Source organism: Colletotrichum fioriniae (assembly GCF_027942845.1).
Source record: "Colletotrichum fioriniae strain IMI 355084 chromosome Unknown scaffold_11, whole genome shotgun sequence".
In the NCBI taxonomy this organism is placed as follows: Eukaryota; Fungi; Ascomycota; class Sordariomycetes; order Glomerellales; family Glomerellaceae; genus Colletotrichum; species Colletotrichum fioriniae.
The window spans coordinates 147405-167510 of NW_027076847.1; the positions used below are offsets into that span (position 1 = coordinate 147405).

Genomic DNA, 20106 nt, shown 5'->3' on the forward strand with positions numbered 1-20106 from the left:
GGTACCCAAGAGTCCGTTCTGTGAAAGTGTAGGTATTTTGCTTTGTTGAGTCCGGCATTTGGCCTCGTGCCTGAGTGCCAGAAGAACTTGATTCGGTATTCATTGTGCCTTTTAGCATCTAATTTCCCTGCCTGCAGGATTAGTGGTGGGATAGATTCAGGAACAGAGCCATGTACATTATGGAAGAGGTCAAGCAGTGGCAAATCTGACAGGTGCAATTTCGTAGGATGCATCAGAGTGAGACGCAGGCCTCAATGACTCTAGGAGGCCGGTGAAAGGGTAAAGACATGGTGGAGAGACCTTTGGGGGGAAAAGGTGGTGCGGGTGTGACAAAGGTGGTGATGGGAGTGTGAAGAGAGGAGGTAACGCAAAGTTCGGCCGGAAGTGGATGATTTTGCTTGGCAGGTAATTAGGTCGTATCCCGACCCAAGGTGAGGTGTCTGCAGAGCAACAAGAGACCACCCTGGGAAAAGCCCCCAAATTGGACGGGGGATGATACAAAACTTTTCTCGTCGCGACTGCGACCGAGAAGCTTGCAGGCAGACTACTGCAGGGATTTGCTTATGTCTCGTTTCCCACTTGGAGAAATGTCGCCCTCATGGGCCAGATTGTCTTGAGTTCACGCTCAGTGCATCCTTGAAGGAGAGAACAGGGCGGCCTCGATGAAATGCGGGGAAAAGGGCGACGGTTTTCTGATAGCCTTACACCCGGATGCGTCCTGCTGTGCATCGGGCGCAGACGTGGTGAAGAAGTCCTTCAGTGCGGGAGGCTTGGTGTCAAAGGTGCTCAATGCTGAGAAGCGGTGAGCTTTGAAGAGGCCAATCGTCTATCTCGCACGCCACACTGCGTAATCGAGGTTGCCGATGAGTAGGAATGATTGAGAAGGCTGTGGATTGCTTCTGGAAGAACTGGGTGGGAGGGCGTTTGGTGAGGGAGACTGTTCTCCTGCCCCGGCAGCCACTCGTAGAGACCACCACGGGATGCTTGTCCTCGTCCGTGGGTCCCGGGTAGCAGTGCGGAGCGGGCTGGTCATCGATCAGCGCGCAACCGTCAAGTTGACGGCGGGCGTAGTTGGAGGCAAAGACGGGAGGCAAATGCCGGGTCTGAATAGGACAGGCGATGATAGAGCGAGGTTTGGCGGTCGAATTCGGCCCCTGTAGCTAGCTGGCCAGGGCAGACAGCGTCAGTCATTAGGAAAGAAATACAAAGGAGCGAACAACTCACGATCAGCAGATTGGATTCGAAACAAGCGAAAGGTGCCGTGGATGGTTGGGGTTAGCCAAGGGAATCAAGGCAGGGTTGTCATTCCGTGTGGTAACCCGTGTCCGTAGCGGCGGAGGCGGCCTGTGGAGAAAGCACGCTACCTTTAAGTGACGGGTGCCAGGCAAATTTGTTGAGATAAGGCCGTGATAGCGTGAGAAAGTGACTTAGCTAGGGCGGGCTGAGAGCTGAGCCCGGTGAAGCCGCGACATGGTGATGATGGAAAGGGCGGAGACGATGCCGGCTGCGATGGAACCATATGAGCGGACGGAAGGCGGTGAGGGCTACCCGTGAGGAGGAAGTACCTTCCGTGTGGCACCCGAGGCAGGAAAGAACAAGATCATCCGCTTCCTCCTACCTGCCTTGCCTTACTCCGAATTTTGGAGTGACGCCGGATACCTCTCTTTCTCTTCCTGACCTGAGGTACCAGATGAATTCGTGTCGAATGGAAAGAGCAGCAGGGTTGGAGAACGGAGGGGATGAGATGGAAGGACCGGGGTGTCGAGTGTTCCATTTTGGGGTTCAAGACGTACCTTGGGTCAGATCCGGTAATGGAACGTCCCATCCCTGCTTCTCGGCTGTCTGTCTGAATTCACGCCCACCCATCCTGGGCCATCCATCCCCAATCCCCTGCACCTTCCATTTCTTTTGCCAAGGCCACCCATGTTTTGAGCTTCTATCTTCTCTTCTGGATGGAGTCTTCCCGGCCAAGCTCCCGACGATCATCCTCACCCTAGCCATTTCCATTTCGTACATGAGGTATCCGTACGGATAGATGTGGTCTCGTTAGCACCAAAAGTAGTGTACGTATTTGATTGTTTTGTGCCTCAGGTACGGACACATATCTCAGACCCAGCAAGACTCGGGACTCGCAATGTCGTAATCTCTTTCACCTTGTCATCTCTTCCCCTGTCAGCTCCTGGACTTTAACACTTAGGCTTCCAGGTTGACTCCAGATTCTATCCATACGGCACCTCTCCAAGCACCCCCCGGACCTTTCACACCAAGTTGGAGATGAATCCTGACCGGCAACAGTAAACATCCGAACCCTGTGCGCAACAGGATGCCTTTTATCCCGACACCCTTGACGGCGATGCCACGGCGCCACGTGGCATACAATTTCTCTGAGTCCTTGGCTCAATACCTAAGCCCTGTCATCATCGCTTTGTCGACACTACCTTGCCGTAAAAACTAAAAGAGGATCCCCAAAGAAGCCTAGAAGGTATGATGCATGACATCTCGCCCACATCAGCCGTACGCACCACGCTGTAATCCGCCAGATTTTCAGTCCTCTGCCACGGTGCTTGGATGCGTCGTTAGAGTATGCGATGAGCCCCTCCAGCCATCTGAGCCTGGTCTGTCGTCTGAACTTGAATTTTGTGTCAGGAATGCATCGGTTCGTGCAGCCCTAGCGACACGCCCAGGTTGTCCACAACTTGACGATCAAGATACATCTGCAAGATGTTCCTACCTTGCTCATAGCTAACGGTCATTGGCAGAAGATTCACATGAGCTTTTCAAACCGTAATAATCTCAGTCGTCGGATGTCAGACCTACCTTAGTAAGGTTGCTCAACATCAACAGGCCCCATACTCTCGTGCATGGGTTGAATGGTACCTGTGAAGCACCGTTCGAACCCGAGTAACTGGACCGACGGAATACCGCATCCCGCCGTTATGTAAGCGACCGCAGAAGTTGACCAACTATACAGCAAATGCAAGAGAAACACGAACAAGAATCCAGCGCCGACTCACTCACCAGGCGTACCTGACAACGCTTACTGCAGTCGAACCACCTCCCCAAAGAACCCCGCTGCGAACGTGTCCGCTCGACGCGGGAGACCGACGTACCCCGAAATGATGGTATCCTTCTCTCAATTACCCTCTTCGCCGCGACTGGGATTATTAGATGGTGGCCGCGCATCATGCGGCCGTACCAACACGCCAAACTTTTGCCCACCGGTTCTGCCTGCTCTGCAACCACCATCCCTGACCGGTCCTGGGCTCACCAGCCCATCGAAATATGCCCCCTCCACCTCTTGGCCGCTGTCGAGCTAAATACACAAATTTTACCAATGAAAGGGCCCTACAACTTGAAACACGCCACATCCATGAAGCATGTCCAAAGCCGGCCATGGACATCCTGAAACCCAGCAACCAAGACAGCCTCGTATCTTCCACGCCATCTGGCGGTGAGTGACGAGGAGAATGTGCCATTTCCACCGGGCACCATCTTTGCAGATCGATAATGCAATCGACCGTTTCCGTATAGGTCGCTTGTTCTTCATGGATCGATAGCGGGCCTCTGTTTTTTCTTTTTCAAATTCTGCACTTTCATTATTGCTTTTTTTTCCTTGACGGCCGTGGGACACGCATGGGTTTGACCGCTGCTTTCCGGGCTTGGGGCAGCCAGCTGCCAGACATTGTGAGGCAAGAGAGGCAAAAGGCATCTTGATCTTTTTGCGGCTGTGTTGGTCATGTTAACGGCACCATGTTCAGTTCTGATCGTGAAATACCACGCCCAGGTCACGACAAGCTGGTATCTGCACGGTTCTCATCGTTCTAAGCCTCAGGAGCTTACCCCTGAACAGCTGCACTTTTTCTCGTGTCACCCTTCAATACAAGGGCAATTGCCGGAGCGATCAAGCAAACCTCTCGGTAGAACGACGCGGCCCCTGAGGGAAACCCTCACAGCATGCGCCCGCGGGTCCGCGGGAGTGGCGAGAACGGGTGCGCCGTCTGGCTCCCCTGCTGTGCCGCAATATGCCGACTCGAAGCGGGCGCGCAGGCTCTCTCGACCCCTGGCACCTCAGTCACTTTCACTTGTCGGACTCTTTTGCAGTCTAGATGATTTCGTGAGTGGGTCACTCACAAAGCCACCCAACTGGGACAAGTGCAGCTTACGCCTCGCTTCTATCGTGTTGCAGCAAGTGACATTCTTGCCGCCCCTCCGCGCCTCTTCAGACCGCTATTCTGGACATCGATCCAGAACAGTATGCAAGATCCTGCTGGCAAAACGCCTCGCTGCGCGACACCTTTTGTGTACTTGTGCGTACCTAGTGATTACACATTCGGTTCACCGGCCGATAACATGCCAAGCCAGGCTTCCTCGGAGCCTTGCTAAGGTATCATTGCCGACCTCGACGGATTCTTGGTTTCCGCTAGTCCAATTGATATGAAGCTACTTTCAGTGGCCACTTTGTGACTGATCAGTATGTCCATACATTCTCAAGGTCAGTTGTTCTATGACCTCTTTGATTGTATCGATTCCTTGTGTCCTGGCCAAAGGTCGAGGCATCGGTCACGGATCGTTTAGCCAATCAATGCTGATCAGAGCTTGATAGTTTCCTTTGTCAGACATCGCGTCTTTGGGCGCACAAAGACGCTGGGACAACACACCCGGACTCAATGTCTTCGTACTTTGTGCTCTAGACACAATGAAATAAGGCCAAGGTATAATGCTCGAGTAGTCTAGATTCTTCGAAGAGAGTCTTCATAAATCCAGAGATCTACCGGTTGCTGTTTCTTCTTCTCTACTCTAAACCAACTCAGACATCAAAAGCCAATAGCCTACATACACTCACGCAGAAATATCAGGTACAACTCCACTCCCATTCTCTACTAACGTCATTCACAGACCGAAGCCGCAACAATGCCTCCTGCCGAACTCCTCAAAGACATGCTCGTTTCCCGCGAAGACTACGGCGACTTCGGCGGTGTCAACTGCGTAGGGGTCAAGCGCCTCCTAGTAGGCCTCGTCGCCGTCTCAACCATCTGCATACTCGCAATTTACTTCGCAGTCCACTTCCGCATCTGCCTCGCCCGCGACAAAAAGTCCTTCCGCTCCCTCGCCGCCGACTTTGACACGCTCGAAAAAGTCCACAAGACGCTCAAGAACCAGCACGAATTCATCCGTGAGGACTGTCGTAACTTGCAGATGACGCTCGACTTTTATATCAGGGAGTACGGTCGGCACCCGCGCCATAATCAGTTGCGGTTCGAGCCTGGGCAGGGGAAGCAGACTTCGGGTGTGACCGATGGCGGCTCCGCTTATGGCCATGGACGGTTGCGTGAGGATGAGGATGTCTTTGTGGTTGAAGAACCTTCACAGGAGGATCTGAATGGTGGGGTCGAGGAGGGTGATGTCGCGGATGGTGGTGATCGTGTTCCGCGGTTCAGCGAGGAAGAGGAAAAGATACAGATGGCAAAGGGGCCGCGGATTCAGGCGATTGCAGCTGGTATGCAGGATGTTCCGCTGACACCTCCCGCTCAGGGACAAGGTACTAGATAGGTGGGGTCTTGTTTATATATGTCCGAAATGTATCGCTACTCATCTACCGATGATATCTCACAGAAATCAAGTCTTGCAAATATTGAATTATTGATACGTAACACGTTTCTCTAATCCACGGTCGTGACTTAGTCTGCTTCTCGACATGCTCAGATTTACTCTGACAAAGTTCTGACATCCTAGCTATGGCACCTGATTTGCCTTCAAGAACCACCGTGATCGTCTGTACTTACGGCAGCTCTCAACGTCTTGGAAGCCATCACATAAGATGTGCCCTTCCTAGGGGGTCCGCTTCCGTTAAATTCCCAATTCCGCTTCAACGTCCCAACTACAAAGAGGTTATGTACTTAGAATCCGCCACATTTTTCTCTCTCGTCACCGATCAGAGGCTCGGTGTTTGTCGTCGCGAAGCCGATGTCCGTATGGTAGCCCATGGTCGAGCTACCACTGATCTTCCTAACTCATTTCAAAGATCATTTTCCTCTGCTAGTAGCGTGTCTTCCAGTGCTCAGCACGTCGTCTTATTAACGTATCTAGCGATGAATACGTTAGGGAGATAATGAGAAACAACAAAGTGAAATCTTTGAATAAATCCATGTTGGGGTAGGAGGAAGGGGCTTGCCATAGATGAACCAGTAGCCCGCTTCTGTTAATTCCTCAGACCCATCTGAATTCCCGTCTTTCTTTGCTAGGGGCATGTCTTGAAGTGCTTGGCACGCTATCTCAACTAGTTCAACGTATCTAGTCATGAATGCGGTAGAGAGAGGCGAGGAACAAAAAGTAAGATCGTTGTAGACTTCTAGGTTACGGTTGCAACTTGCTGGAGGGTTCCAGTCACCAGATAGGGGAGACAGGGGCAGCACACAGTCTCACTGCGCGATACAAGACCAAGCGCCCCTTGTCCCGCTAATACTGGCTCCGGCACTCATCGAGCAGCCTTCGAGGTTCTTGATGAACTTGCTTAATATAGAGACGGCGCAAACTGAGAACTTGTTCAAATGAGGAAGGGGAAGGCAACACGGATTAATCAAAGCTACGTTCACAGCCTGATTCTGAATCATGCTCAAGATGAAGCCTCGTCTTGCTGATTGTTCTTGGCGAAATCACTAGTGCTGATCACATCATTGATCTCAAAGGGACTATGTACTGGGATGGGCAAGAGGTAATCGAGGTGGTTATGAACCACGACGATGGCAACACTTTCCCACTCTTGAATCATTCGCTAACGAACCCAATGCAAGTCGTGGCGGGAATAGCGATAAAGAGATCTCGTAATATGCTTTCATTGTTTCGGGCAAGTTCAGCACTGTGTGTGGTTGGCCCGACCCTTCCGTCCCAGTTATATAAGTGAAGCCAAGCTACAAGTCGAAGACTTGCATTTACGTGCTGTTAGATTGAGCCCTGGACTCTACCTAACATTATACAACGTGCATCTGGGTGCACTTCCACAGATATGGACATAAGGTAGGATCTAATTTCAGGGATTTGTGATGAAAAAGGGCTCCAGAAGTAGGAAATACTGATGCTGGAGATATTCTAGGGTTGTTGAATAATCGCAGCCAAATAAGAGGTGTCCTTTGATGTAAAGTCACAATGGAAACCGATAACATAATCTTCACTTTCTGCTGAAGAAAGATGTGGTCCGAGATAGAGCTTTCAAGAACCAAGATTTCGACAGCCTGAACCCTTTCAAAGGCCCGGCCATGTTTGAGGTCGAATCCGTGGAAGGAACAAGAGGATAAAGAGCACAAGACTCGAAATATTTTCTGATACAATGTCGTCTTTCACTAACAGCGAACCCGGCCAGCCTGCAGTCTTGGTCCTCGGAACAAGGCACTTGTGAACTCGGCCTCTTGTTCGATTTCTGACCAGAAGGAAAAGGAAAACAAAGCCTGCTGTGGACGAAACTTATTTTGAAGACTCGACTTTGATGGAACTTGAAGATTGAGAGTTCGAAGGATGGTTCCATATAGATGCTGGTTGAATTCCAGCTATCGATACAGTTTCCTTCCATCCTCATCACGCACTTCGACATCAATCAGCTTACACCCGTCATGCAGGTGAGAACTCCACTCGAATCCTTTTGCTAACATCAAGATATCCCACAGATTCAGTCATCATCTCTTGTCCTTTCAAATTCTCCTTTGGACCGGGTTTAACGTGGCTTGTGCTACTCTACAGCCAGATCTCTCCGACTTTGGTATGTAAATCGCGCCGTCCTACTAGCTCACTGACAGAACTCAGGCCCTTGACAAGTCGGTGTTAGCTGACATTAATCAATAGTGACTGAAACTTGTGAGTTTTCCAATCTTTTCGGTCTTCGCTAACCAGAACAGCGAGTGGACCACATTCGGACCACAACGGCTGAACTTCGAGGAGGTCAACTTTCAACGTACGTACGCCCTCTCTCCCCTCTTCTGCTGACTTGGACAGTAATTTAGACCACCACCTCTGGAATTCGATCCTATTCCTTCGAATTCGAATGTGAGTTTCCCACATATCTTTCAAGACTGCTAATCATAGGCTGTTACGAACGAAGCCGATCACCGCATGTGCCTCAGGCTCTAATTCATGAGTCACCCTATGTTTCCTTCTTCTCACTACTAAACAGATCTAGAACACAGCGTCCCCGTTCCGTTCCGTATCCGTATGAAGTTTTATTTGTAAGTCCTCCCTCTCTCATCACGCTAACATTCCCAAGAGAAGTACTAGCCTAGCCGAGCCATCCATCATCATCTGTCCTGTAAGTATCCAACTCCCCCTTGTGCAAAGCTAACCACAGGACATCCACCCATCACATCCCACCGTGTCAGACCACAAGTGCCGCCAGGGGAACAGTAAGTCTTCCCACCCCCCTTTAACACACTAAAATCCAAATTTCCCCAGGTCTCCTACGGCGAGTTATCTGATACCCAGGCGCTATGGCGATAAGCTGGTAAGCACTCCAGCCCCTGATACTGACGCGCAAGTCTAGAACCAGACACCACACCATCAGATACTTATGTATTGACGACCAAGACACCACAAGGTTCCGCAGAGTGAGTGTACGGAAGACCAGGCAAGTTCCCCTCTCCCCGGAAGTCGTCGGCTGACGCAGTAGCCCGGACGACGGATCCCCTGAGCCCTCGAGACGAAGAACACGACAGCTTCGAAGCCGCGGACCGAACAGTCCCGTGCTACGACGGCGATCGATGCGACCGATGCGAAGCCGGCCGATTCCAACGACCGAAGTTACATGAATAATGACAAACGATTTGCAAGAGCCGGAATTTATTTCCTGTTGTCGTGGATATTATCAAAGGGGTTGTAGGAGTGCATGCTTGTTAGTCAAGGAAGACTTGCCCAGGCTTAAGTAATCTGTCAAAGCCGGGTCAAAGAAGATGATGAGCGAAGAGAAAAGTTGGGAAACGTTCTTCAAGTCCGTCCCTTACAGCAGACTGCGCATCATCAAAACAGCATGGATCACGGGACGCGTATGCTCTTTTTTACCAAATAAAAGATCATCTCAACAATGTGCTGATCAATTAAAGCGAGCAAACATCAATACCTAACGCCGTAATCTTACACAAAGCCCTAGCAAGATATCCCTGTGAGGCCGTAACAGCCATTATTCATTTCGTCATAGCCAGTTTAAAAGAACTTGCTCTTAAGCCCTCCCAGGACCACGTTCCTCTTCTGCTTGTTGATGTATTTACCAACATCGTCCGCCCACCCCTGGCTCTGGTTCTGTAAACTATCCATGTTATCGCTCATGATGTTCAGCTTCTCCGTGCGCTCATTAAGCTGTCTCGTCAGATAATCGCCCCAGCCTTCGTTGGACCCTCCCGCGTTACTTGAGCCGGGTTGGCCTGCAGAGCGAGCAGCTCTCGCTTCAGCCGCCGCGGCAGCCATCATCCGCCGGCTTGGCGGGCGGTTGGGGTCGATGAGGAGGTCGAGGTCAGTTGGAGAGATATGCTGCGTGCCGGAAAGCCACTGCATGTTCGAGATCGTGGGGCGCGGGGGTGTGACGAGCTCGGGGTTGACGAGGATGTCGTCGCTTATCTGAAGATCTTTGCCAGTACCCCAAACATTGAGGACGGCAATCTCACTGGGGCCAGTCCAGCCGAAAATGTCGCCAGTCTGCGTCACTACGGACGAGAGAGTGCGACTGCCATCGAGCATGGGGAGCGGCGCGTGGCCGATTTCCTTGAGACCAGGAATGGAGAATGCACGAGTCGTTCGATCACCGAAAACACCGACAATGGCAAAGCCGTGGAGCTCGAACTCAGTGACGTTGGCTGCATCGCAGAGCATGTCGTCAAAGGTTTTGGAAGCGCCCTTACCGCCAGCGGGCTTGAAGATTCGAATTTCGGTTTGTGTCACTAGTGATTTGTCAGTGTCAGACATCGCAAAAAGTGTCGTGTCCAAGAGGCTTACCAGCAACGAGCACACCATTAACCTGCTGCCCGTTTCTGAGTCCCGCTACAATCGGACCTGTTGCAAAAGCAGGTCTTCCAGAATCTGCTTGGATAGGGCAGAGTGCCACTACCTGGCCGTCAAAATGCTGGACGCCAGCTAGCTTGACAGAGTAGCTATTGCCAGACGGCAACAGCTTGAATGTGGCCACTTTGCCGAGGTTCGTTCCCACAAAACAACAGATACTAGAGTAGTTGTCGCCTTCCAGCGTCATGACGCTGAACTCAATGGCCACCGGCCACTCCTTTCCATGCGCGTTCCCATGAGACCCCTTCAAGAAAGAAGATCTCTTGGATTGCTGAGCAAATTCAGTCATGGAGATTTGAAAGATGACAGAGGGACCACGCAAGTCGATTACACTGAAGAAGCCACCCTCAGAGCCGATGCCTACGAAGCCCACGTCTGAGACGCAAACGGCCGTGATAGGACCTTGCATCATCTCGTACAGTTGCCATGGCTGCAGCCCCTCCTTGAGGCCGGGCTCTGCTCTTGAGCTGATGTCCGTCAGCGCTCCCGGGTTGGGCGGCAAATCTTCATGGTGGTCTTTTCCAAAGAACCGATTGCCGGCCCATCTGTAGAGAACCAACTCACCCGTACGCGTTCCGACCGCGAATTCGCCAGTGTTCGGGGCCATATTCATCGCGGTGATGTCGATGTCTTGGTAGCGGTCCAGTGCGCGTGCCACATCAACTTGCAGCATGGTTGGGTTCTCAATCTCATCATCATGACCGGCATCCCAAAGTCGCACAGTGCTGTCTCCATGTGCTATCTGGAAGATCGTGCGACCTTCGTATCTGCGCTTTGGCTTTGCGGTCTCGGCACCACCCTTCAGAAGAGGTTCGCCCTGGTTTCTGGTCTCAACCATTCCCATCCAGCGACCTCTGTCCAACGTTTGCACAGCAAATTTGTTGACATATGGATGGACAAAGGAGACGGACGGATGCAGTTGGTTTGTGGGGCTGATTGGGTATCCCGACGGGAAGCTCATCGTTAGCAACTCGCCCGAAGTCAGGAGGGTCATGATCGCAATGGGATCTTGTGCGCCAGCAAAATAGGGCGAAGAACGAGGGATGAGGAGGAAGTCTGCCACTTGAGCGCCCGGCGGAGTGGGCAGGGTGATTTGGCGTTTGCCTTTCAGATGATCCTGAAGAACTTGCCAACTCGAAGTCGCATAGATTGGTGTTTGGCCCAATTCGATAAAGGTCAGCCCCTCCTGAGGGGACTCCGGACTTTGACCACCAGAAATCAAGAGCCCAGTATCATCCGGATTCTCCTTGCAGCACCATGCGATACGTCCATACGGCTCTGTGTAGCCGGTCTGTCCGGCGTTCGGTGTTGGCTGATCGACACTCATTTCCGTGAGGGTCCTTGCCATAATGATGCGGCCGTCCTTAGGATCCCAGAATACCAAACTGCCATCCTCGTGCGCCGTCATGATAAAGGTTCCTGTTGGATGCCAAAGAGCATGCGTAACTCTCGGCCTGCGAACTGTGTCCACCGGCTGGCCTCCACCACCAGGTGCGCCTGGTTGAAGTACGTATTCGAAGAACTTGAGAGCTTTGTTTTGTTTGAACGAATAGATAACGATGCCCGTGGTGTATGCGATGAGCATCTGCCCGATATCCCTCGGATGCAACGAAATGCTCACCAGCCCAACAATACGGGCATTGGGATCCCTCTCTTTCCAGAAGTTCGGTAGCCGGAACGATCTCGCAATGTTCTCCCTGTCCAAGTCGTAGGCCAAGACTTCTCCGGTGGCCATGCCAAGGAAGGCCCAATCGAGCATAGGATCTGTGACCATGGAAATGACCTGACCGGGGCAGACGAGAGCCGCGATGCGCTTCGCAGTGTCGAGGTCCCAAACTCCCAATTCGTTCTTGGCATCGAGGGAGACGAGCTTATTGGCGGTGAAGTGGATAGAGCGGAAGGATGTGTGCCTTGGCGGCTCCAGGACCTTGGAGACTCTGTTTTGGCCGAAAACGAAGATCTTGCCGGGGCCAAATTTGGACTCGTTGGTCGCAATTGCGAGAAGGGACTGGATCGGATCGTAGGCTAGGCAACTGTACCACTTTCAATCAGTCTCGGCCTTCATATCACTGTCTGCAGTTCGAAATGCCATGGAGTTGACGCGCGTCAACGTGGGGTAGCTTGGCTACTGACCTAACCTGAGAGTTGATGCCGTATGCAGACTGGTAATCGGGAGCGAAGAGCTCCGGGATGATTGACGCAGACAGGTCATTCTGCATGCCTGTCTGCTTTTGTCGAAGAAAGGCGGCCATGGTTAGAGAGTGGTGCAAGTTGGATCTGGAGATGTAGGAGGGAGGTCCGGGAAGCTTGGGGGGGATGCCCCGAACTTTCAATACTTTAGGGCGGCCGAAGATCCGCTTGGCGGGGTGCCCGGTGGGCAGTGGTCAAAGTCCCTGCAGCGAACCAAACGGACGTCATAAGGTTACTATTGGTCTGTGCTCCATTCAAGCGAGCCCAAAGCCCAAGCTCCTGCCAACGATTGACGGATTATGTAAGCATTCTTCAACGGCGTCTGGGCCCAGCCAACTCTCCACCATCGCAGTCTCAACAACGTCTTGTCCGAAGGGACAGAACAATTATCAGATGCTCTGCATACCTGAGTGGCGACCTATTCAACATAAACCACTATGGGTTGCCGGGTCAAGCAGCAATGGACCCTCAGATGGACGGTTGGCGAAAACGGGTTTATCGACATTCCCATGATTCGATCACAAGCAGCACGACTGAGCAACGCAACCTGCAGCTGATAATGCTGTCTATTATGTCTACAATATACTACGTATGAAACTCTTCCACACCATCTTTTACTACAATTAAGGGTATCGATCGCTGCTCAAAACAACGAATGCTCAAACTTGGGTTCACCTCAGTGGCACTACGTTCAGACGGATCCGGCAGCAGTACCCTCCTCAACACGCTTCTCCTCGTTGTGTCCATGGACGGGGATAGCGCTTGTGGCCCTGCGATTTTAGTTAGTACAGTTTCGGAAGTAATGACAACACACTATCGGAAAGCGGAACTTACAAGTCGTCCTCGCCAGAGAGCTCCTCGAGCGTCTTTCTCGCTGTCTCGGGGATCAAAAGGGTGGTGAAGAAACCGCAGAGCATGAAGAGCGCAAAGATCTGCATGATGTGATTGAGCCAAGGAGTGCTGTATCTCGGGTCGGTCTTGGCCTTGGCGGCATCGGCACCGATGGTACGAAGGGGTCCGAAAACCACCTGCGCAATAATGGCACCGACCTTGCCTGAAGCGGCAGAGATTCCGTGAGAGGTGGATCTGTATCTGGTAGGGAAGCATTCGCCAGGAACGATAAAGGTTGTCGAGTTGGGACCGGCATTGAAGAAGAACTGCGACAGGGTGTACAGCGCCATGAGAGCAGAGCCCGAGAGGTTCCAGTAGTCGAAACCGATGACGCAGAAGAGGAGCGTGAGAGCGAAGAATCCGAAAAGCTGGATGGGCTTGCGGCCAATGGTATCGACGAGAGCGGCAGAGACCCAGTATCCGGGAACGGCGCCGGCGCAGACAAGAATCAGGTTGCCAACAGCCGTCTTGTAGAAGATGTGGTACATATCAGCACCACCAGACCATCCGATGGCGTTGAGAATGATGGCGTTGTTAAGGCCCAGGCCGTAGAAGGCCACATCAAGGAAGAACCATGAACCAGCGGTACCGAGGAGAACCTTGGCGTTCTTCCAGGTGCTGTAGTGGCTGAAGAAATCTCTCCAGGAGGCCTTGGGAACCTCAAGCTGCTGCTTAGCCTCCTGGCGAGCGATGACGCGGGCAGCCTCGTCGACTTGAGACTCACCCCACTTGCCCTGCTTGTAGTAGTCGACGTCGCCCTCGGCCTTGGAAACATCGTTGTCGACATCGAAGGTGTATCTGGGAGTCTCGGGGATGGTGAGACGGAAGTACAAGGCGATGCAGCCAGGAACAGCGCCGAAGCCAATCATCGTGCGCCACATCTTGTCGACGGCCATGATGCACGGTTCGGTGGTAGAGCAGGTCGCGGCCTTGGTTGCAGTCTCAAGGGAGCCCTTGAAGCCGGCGGTGACGATCAGAAGCATGATGCCACCGGCAAGTTGGCCGAAGCCCTGGTTGGCAAAGCTGTTGCTCACGTTAGAAGAGAATCACTCATTGAGAAGGGGCCAGGGACTTACACCGCGTTCATCATGAATCCTCTCCACTTGGTCGTGGCAAACTCGGAGGTAATAATCGCGCTGAGGGGGTAGTCACCACCGATACCGATACCCTATGATCGTCGTTAGCGACATTGTGCTTCGAATTCATCAGACCAGCGCTTACCATGATGATACGCCAGAAAACGATAAGGCCGACGATAGACACAGATGGAGAGGAAGATGAAAGAGCCTGGGCAAGAGTAGCAATGATGATGACCATCAACTCGACACCATACTGCGTTGCGACTAGGTTAGCTATCTCTTCTCTGTCACAACGCCAATGAAGCTGCGAGCGCCTACCATCTTCTTACGACCAACGATATCAGCCAGAATACCGAATCCGACCTGACCAACAACGGTGCCGGCGGACGTAGCGACCTTGATAGCGGTGTCGTGCTCGGCAGGGAGAGTGCCGCCGAAGTACACTATTCCCAGCATGGAGGTGACGAGACCAATGGTGAAGATATCATACTGGTCCCCAGTCAGTCTCGGCCGAATCGTCTATTCGTAGGACAACATACCGAATCGGTAAAGAAACCAATACCAGCGACAACGATGGCACGAACGTGGTACCAGCCGAAAGGCGCCTTGTCGATCTCGGCCAAAGCAAGGCGACGGCGCTCGTTGGCGTCAGCGACGTGGGCGAAATCGTTGTTGAAGTTATGGAACGCGGCGTTTCCTCCCGAGGTCTTGTTGTGCTTGATATCGGAACCGGTAAGCTCGCGAGGAGCGGCGGCGTCCACGCCCGCGGCGTGCGAAGGTTCGATGACACCGGCCATTGTGTCGATCTGCTCAAAATTCGGTTGACTAAACGATTGGCAAAGTCAGGCCCGAAGGAGAAAGCAGGTTTGGATGGCTTTGATGACCTGCTGAGAAGGATGAGGGAGGAGCGTGAGGAGCAAGCAAACTCAAAGCTTGGGGGGATCGGGGAGCGTGTTTGGCTTATAAGCAGGACTCATGTGGGCAAGGGGACTTGGTGCCATCTGAGCTGACAGCCTTTCGCAGAGTTACATGCATGGATATTGGCAACGAACATTCTCTAGTGGACCCGGAAGATGCGACGACTAGGGACACCGAGAAGAAGAAGTCGAAGACATGGTTCAGAATCAGCCTCCACCTCGGAGACTACGTGCTAGCGTAGAGAACGGGACGAGATGGAGGGATTCCAGGGAGGGCTGTTGTACCTCGTAGGGCGAATGACAAGCGTCAAAGAAGTGCGAGAGTATCGCCTAGACTACGATCCTTTGGGCCACGTCGAAGAGAGCGAGCCATCGGCTATGGATTCGACAGCAGAGAAGACAAGGTTCGAAATGGAAATGGCCCCCCACCCGGGGACCAGCAATATGGAGACCGCCGACGACGACCAAGAGAGGAGGAGCCAGGCGATAGAACAGAGGCGTGGAGGGCAGCAGGGATGTGTGCTGCGCAGGTCTGGAATTATGGTTGTGTGGAGCCGTGCTCGGCGACCGATTGGGAATGGCGCGTGTTTTTCACTTTTTCCCAGACTTCGTCTCTCGTCTCTACTTTGGCTGAACTTCCAGACCGCGACTCCCGACTGGCTGCCCACCCATTTCACTTTCTGCCTCTTACACCGGCTATAGAAAGATCAAACAATACGTAGGGCTTCATCGGACTTTTCGCGAGGTCGAGTCACAATGGCAATGCTGGCAGAAGAGATGTCTAGACACACTGTCGAACTCATACTGGGAAATCGGGACTTACAGCAGAAGTGAGTTGTAACGGCCCGCTCATGTCAATGTTGTTCGGGAACCAATAGGCACGCTCGCTTTGAGAACATGGTCCCTTGGAGGGGCGATGCTAGTCGAGTCGGGGAACCACCAACGACGGTGGCACGCGCGGTACCGCTCTAACAATTTCCGACCTTATTTCCCTTGTCCAGGCCAACCTGGCACCCTCACAACACATCGAGCAGGCTGCAGGCCCAACGATCTGAAGCCCAAGCCGGATTGCAGTCAAGCTTTCTGGGCGCTTCAAACGGGAGACTTGGCTACAGCCGATCATGCTTGGCCGCCGGGTGGATTGTCCCAGTGGCGGCTTGGCGACGCGAAAGCGGTTCATCCAAGATGGACAAGTCTAAGACGTGAACGTGGAACATGAAGACAAATGGCCCGCTCCTCGTCGCTGTCGATTTCCGAGGATTGATGACGCCGAATGTTTCATTATCGCCGAGAAGTAATTCTCTGCTGGCATATCATGGCAGGTTTTTGCAGCACGTTGGCCGCCATTCCACGTTGGAACCGTCCGTACTCTAGCCTATTCCACATACCGAACGCCCGATACGAAGACCAATCAGTCCAGCAAAACAAGGGGTACCACGGTTTGCCTGACTGACATGTCCCTCGCCGCCGGAGGTACTTCCCTTCCTTTCCAACTTCCAGCATCAGCCTAGACCCGGCCGACCCTCCCGTGGATTCAGCCCCGGGGTGGTGGACTCGATGTTTCCGTGCTGCGGCCCGCCAATCACATTGCGAGTCGGGAGCACGTTGCGCTATGGCTCTAACCAGCAACGACATTCGATGTCAATGGCTTTGGATCTCAGCGCTGGACCTTTTTTTTTTTCTCTTCGGCTTGACGAAAACTGGCCAAATCGGGAGGTTTTTGAATGGCGACTGCTCGTTTTGCAATCGACGGAATGTCGTTGAAGAGAATGAAATACCCTGGTGCGGCTCGCATTCCTAGCTGGAAGCTGCCGTGGTCTGCCGCTGCTTGGCACTTGGCATCGACAACCTTTTTACCACTGATGTTGCGCGATGATGCCACCGCCAAGAAGGAGGCCAAGCTTTCGGGCGCGCGACGACGACGCCCGTCTAGGAATGTCGATATTGCCCTGTCTCCAACATTGAATGGAGTTCTGCAAAGCTGTCGCGTGCCCGTTGTCTCCTTACGGACGGGGTATTCAGTCTGTTCGCTGGAGTCATAAAAGTCAAGTCTCATCAACCCACGTGCTCGGACGGCGTTCCCTGTTGGCAGACCTGTCGTAGCCAGATCGACGTCGTCTTAATGAAGGGGTTCATGTATGACACCGGGGCGCGTGTTGCATGGCGTTACGCGTAGGTATCCTCTCTATTCCGGCTCTCTGGTACAGATATCCTTGCCGCTGTCGCATGGCGTATTTGCGCACAGGACCTTCAAGGCTCGATGAGACTTTTAAGATGCCTCTCTAAGTAGCCGGAGAGAGCGAGGAGATAGCATTTCGTCAATACGTTGAGTTCAAGATCGCTCGAACTCTGTACAAGTTAAGCCCATCGAGAAAGCTCGATTGCCACCGCTATCGAAAGTCGGCCGTACCTAAGTTCTCAACAAGATCATTCTAGCCATCAGTCTCAACACCATCTTCCGACCTGTCGCACCACGCTTTCCGATCCTTCTGATCAACTCGGTTGTTCATCGCTAAGATAGGGAAGTACCAAATCCACCCCGAAAAAAATACCATCTCCATTCTCTCTCTTCCACAGTCGTCAGTCAGGACGCTACGCCCCCCGCTAGTCCTGTCCAGAACTGTCAGACTAAGCCAGGGTCCGGTTTCCAGTCGTCTCTGGGGTGGGATCCAGATGGGGGTCCATACTCTCCATTCGAACCAATGGAGCCCCAGATTTCGCACACGTGGGTGGAACCGTTCGTCCCCTTGGCTCGGAACGTGTATTTCGATCTCGACACGCAGCTGCTGCTGCGGGAACAAGCCTTTCTCGGTCGCCCAAAAGGACTGTTCAAAAGTGCCAAAGCCATTGGGCTTTTTTTTTGCTCCAGGGACACATACGATTTCATGACACGAGAAATCGCCTACGGCGTGCGACGGCTGGCTTGTCCGGCCTTTGCGGCTTACCTTCTTTGGGCGTTTGTCCGGGCGTTAGCTCGGTACTTGTGTCATGCATGAAGATGTCAGGGAAGGGAAAGTCCCCAATTACCATTTGCACCCTTCTGTTGGGCGACTTCATTTCTAGACACACCTGATGTGATGGAGCGGCCAACTCAATGTCGCTGATTTGTGCTTACCTTACTCGATGATCTTCAGGATGTTATGCCGCAGTCGAGCTAGAGGAAGCTGCCCGACGTACCTATTCCCTGAGCTCACTTGACACCTCGCTCCCACTATGACATGTCACGGCACCTCTTAGCGCGGGGGTTGGCTTTCAATCGGGGTTTTTAACACCATTTCCTGAGGAGGTACCAGGCTCATCGATGATCGATCATAGGACCTGACTTCGAAGTGAATTTCCAATTTATCAATTGCTGTGATAATACGATTCCCCCATGCGAAGTACTCCATGAGAAGAAGATGACGTTATCTCCGACGACTGCTCCAATCTTGATGATCTTGTTTGCAAAGAATCAGATGGCCTCATCATTTCTTGAGGAGCACTATGTCATGTGAGCCTCAACTTTGTCAAGGCATCTTTTCAAGACGACCACGAAATTTTGCTCACTCCCCCGCCCAGATGCCGAACTATTTCCTGGGAAACAGGGGGCTTCAGTATGAGCCCATCATCAACTTCTACATGAACAAAAGGACCGCGAGTCTATTTTTAAAGAGATCGGCCCTTCTAAAATCTTCTTCTTCTTCCCCTTCTTCGCACTGCCTGTGGATCTGTCAATGCAATATGCTGACCACAACTCAGGTCAGAATCCTCAATCATCAATGCAGACCACGTGGCTCGGCATGAGCATTTACAGACCCCAGAAGTCCGAGGGATGTTGTTCAGACCCTTTTTCTTCCAGGGGTTCTCAGCCTCGATATGTCACACTGACGACGGCCAGGATTTTCAAGCTATAACTCACGCATGATCGCAAGGATACGTACCTGTGCTACCTTCGTTAGGAATGCTCCCAGCTGGAAGTTCTGATGAATAACAAACACATACAAACACCTGAGAAGTGAACATCGTCCCGCCTGCCTTGGTGAACAGTATACGTGGGTGACCTATTACCGACTAACGATTCGTTAGAGAACGCTTCACATAAGTGACTTTATTGTCAGTCTTTGTGGAGACACCGGTTTCGGAAGTCCCGAAACTGAGATCCGAGTCATCAAACAACACATAAGCTGAGCTTTTCCCGAAGCGACGCAAGACGATTACACAAGGGATTAAAGTTATACAAACACAAATTAAGCGTCACTATACCTCATACTCACAAAGCTAGCGAGCCGTATATACATGGAGGTGTAATCTGGTGGGGAAAAAAGTAGGAATGCAAACTTCTCAAAATGGCCTGGGGACACGCCAATAGCGGTCTCTATGGTGGTACTGTAAGAAAACCCATCATCTGTGAGGAGACGAAGTCTGTTATGAACTGCACTATGGAATCATTTGGCGGGCTTTGACCATGACGAAGAGCTGGGGACGAAGCTGTCTTGGAAAGTCTACATATGACTGCCTCTTAAGAACGAGGTCGCAAGGTTCGTCGATAAATCCAAGCTTTTTTGTTTTGCCATCCGCTTTACTCCATTTCATCTTTGAGAACATCTCAGGCTTCCTTCCTTCCGGGTGTCAGACTTTGCTAACGGAGACGAAGGTTTTGATCTCCTCGAATACGAGAGACACGGCATCAGCAACACTCTTGAATATTATCCTATGGTAGCAAACTCATTTCTCCATTCAGTTCTAAATCTCATCTCAACAAAATTTTCAACTGCTCTGCCAGTGACTGTGCAACAAGGATGAAATCCAACAAACTGAACTTGCCGCACTGGTCCTTGAACTTTTGCAGTGTTCAAAGAGGAGGCGATCAATTTTCAGGCTCGTATCAAGATGTAACGGAGTCTCCATTTCATGGATCATATTTAGAATCACGTTTAGAGCTTTTCCCGTCAGGATAAAATATCACAATGGAGACTTTTCAGGATAGGAGTGAATGAACCTGTGTTTTAGCTATGTAT

General features: G+C 52.0%; 3 protein-coding genes across 3 annotated transcripts; 1 reads left to right on the forward strand and 2 right to left on the reverse strand.

Annotated features, from left to right (window-relative positions):
• Positions 1-4911: 4911 nt before the first annotated feature.
• N0V96_008688 (uncharacterized protein) lies at positions 4912-5550 on the forward strand (the record flags this gene model as incomplete). The annotated part of the gene is made up of 1 exon (XM_053199060.2): positions 4912-5550. The coding sequence occupies one exon, from the start codon at positions 4912-4914 to the stop codon at positions 5548-5550; it is 639 nt and encodes a 212-aa protein (XP_053043515.2).
• Positions 5551-9180: 3630 nt separating this feature from the next.
• SRO7 (Lethal(2) giant larvae sro7) lies at positions 9181-12284 on the reverse strand (the record flags this gene model as incomplete). Its single annotated transcript, XM_053199059.2, has 3 exons — positions 9181-9911; positions 9967-12065; positions 12166-12284. 3 exons carry the CDS (start codon positions 12282-12284, stop codon positions 9181-9183), a joined length of 2949 nt encoding a protein of 982 aa, XP_053043514.2.
• Positions 12285-12913: 629 nt separating this feature from the next.
• On the reverse strand, positions 12914-14989 carry PHO5 (acid phosphatase pho5; the record flags this gene model as incomplete). The annotated part of the gene is made up of 6 exons (XM_053199058.1): positions 12914-12992; positions 13057-14136; positions 14190-14281; positions 14335-14445; positions 14511-14681; positions 14732-14989. 6 exons carry the CDS (start codon positions 14987-14989, stop codon positions 12914-12916), a joined length of 1791 nt encoding a protein of 596 aa, XP_053043513.1.
• Positions 14990-20106: the final 5117 nt, after the last annotated feature.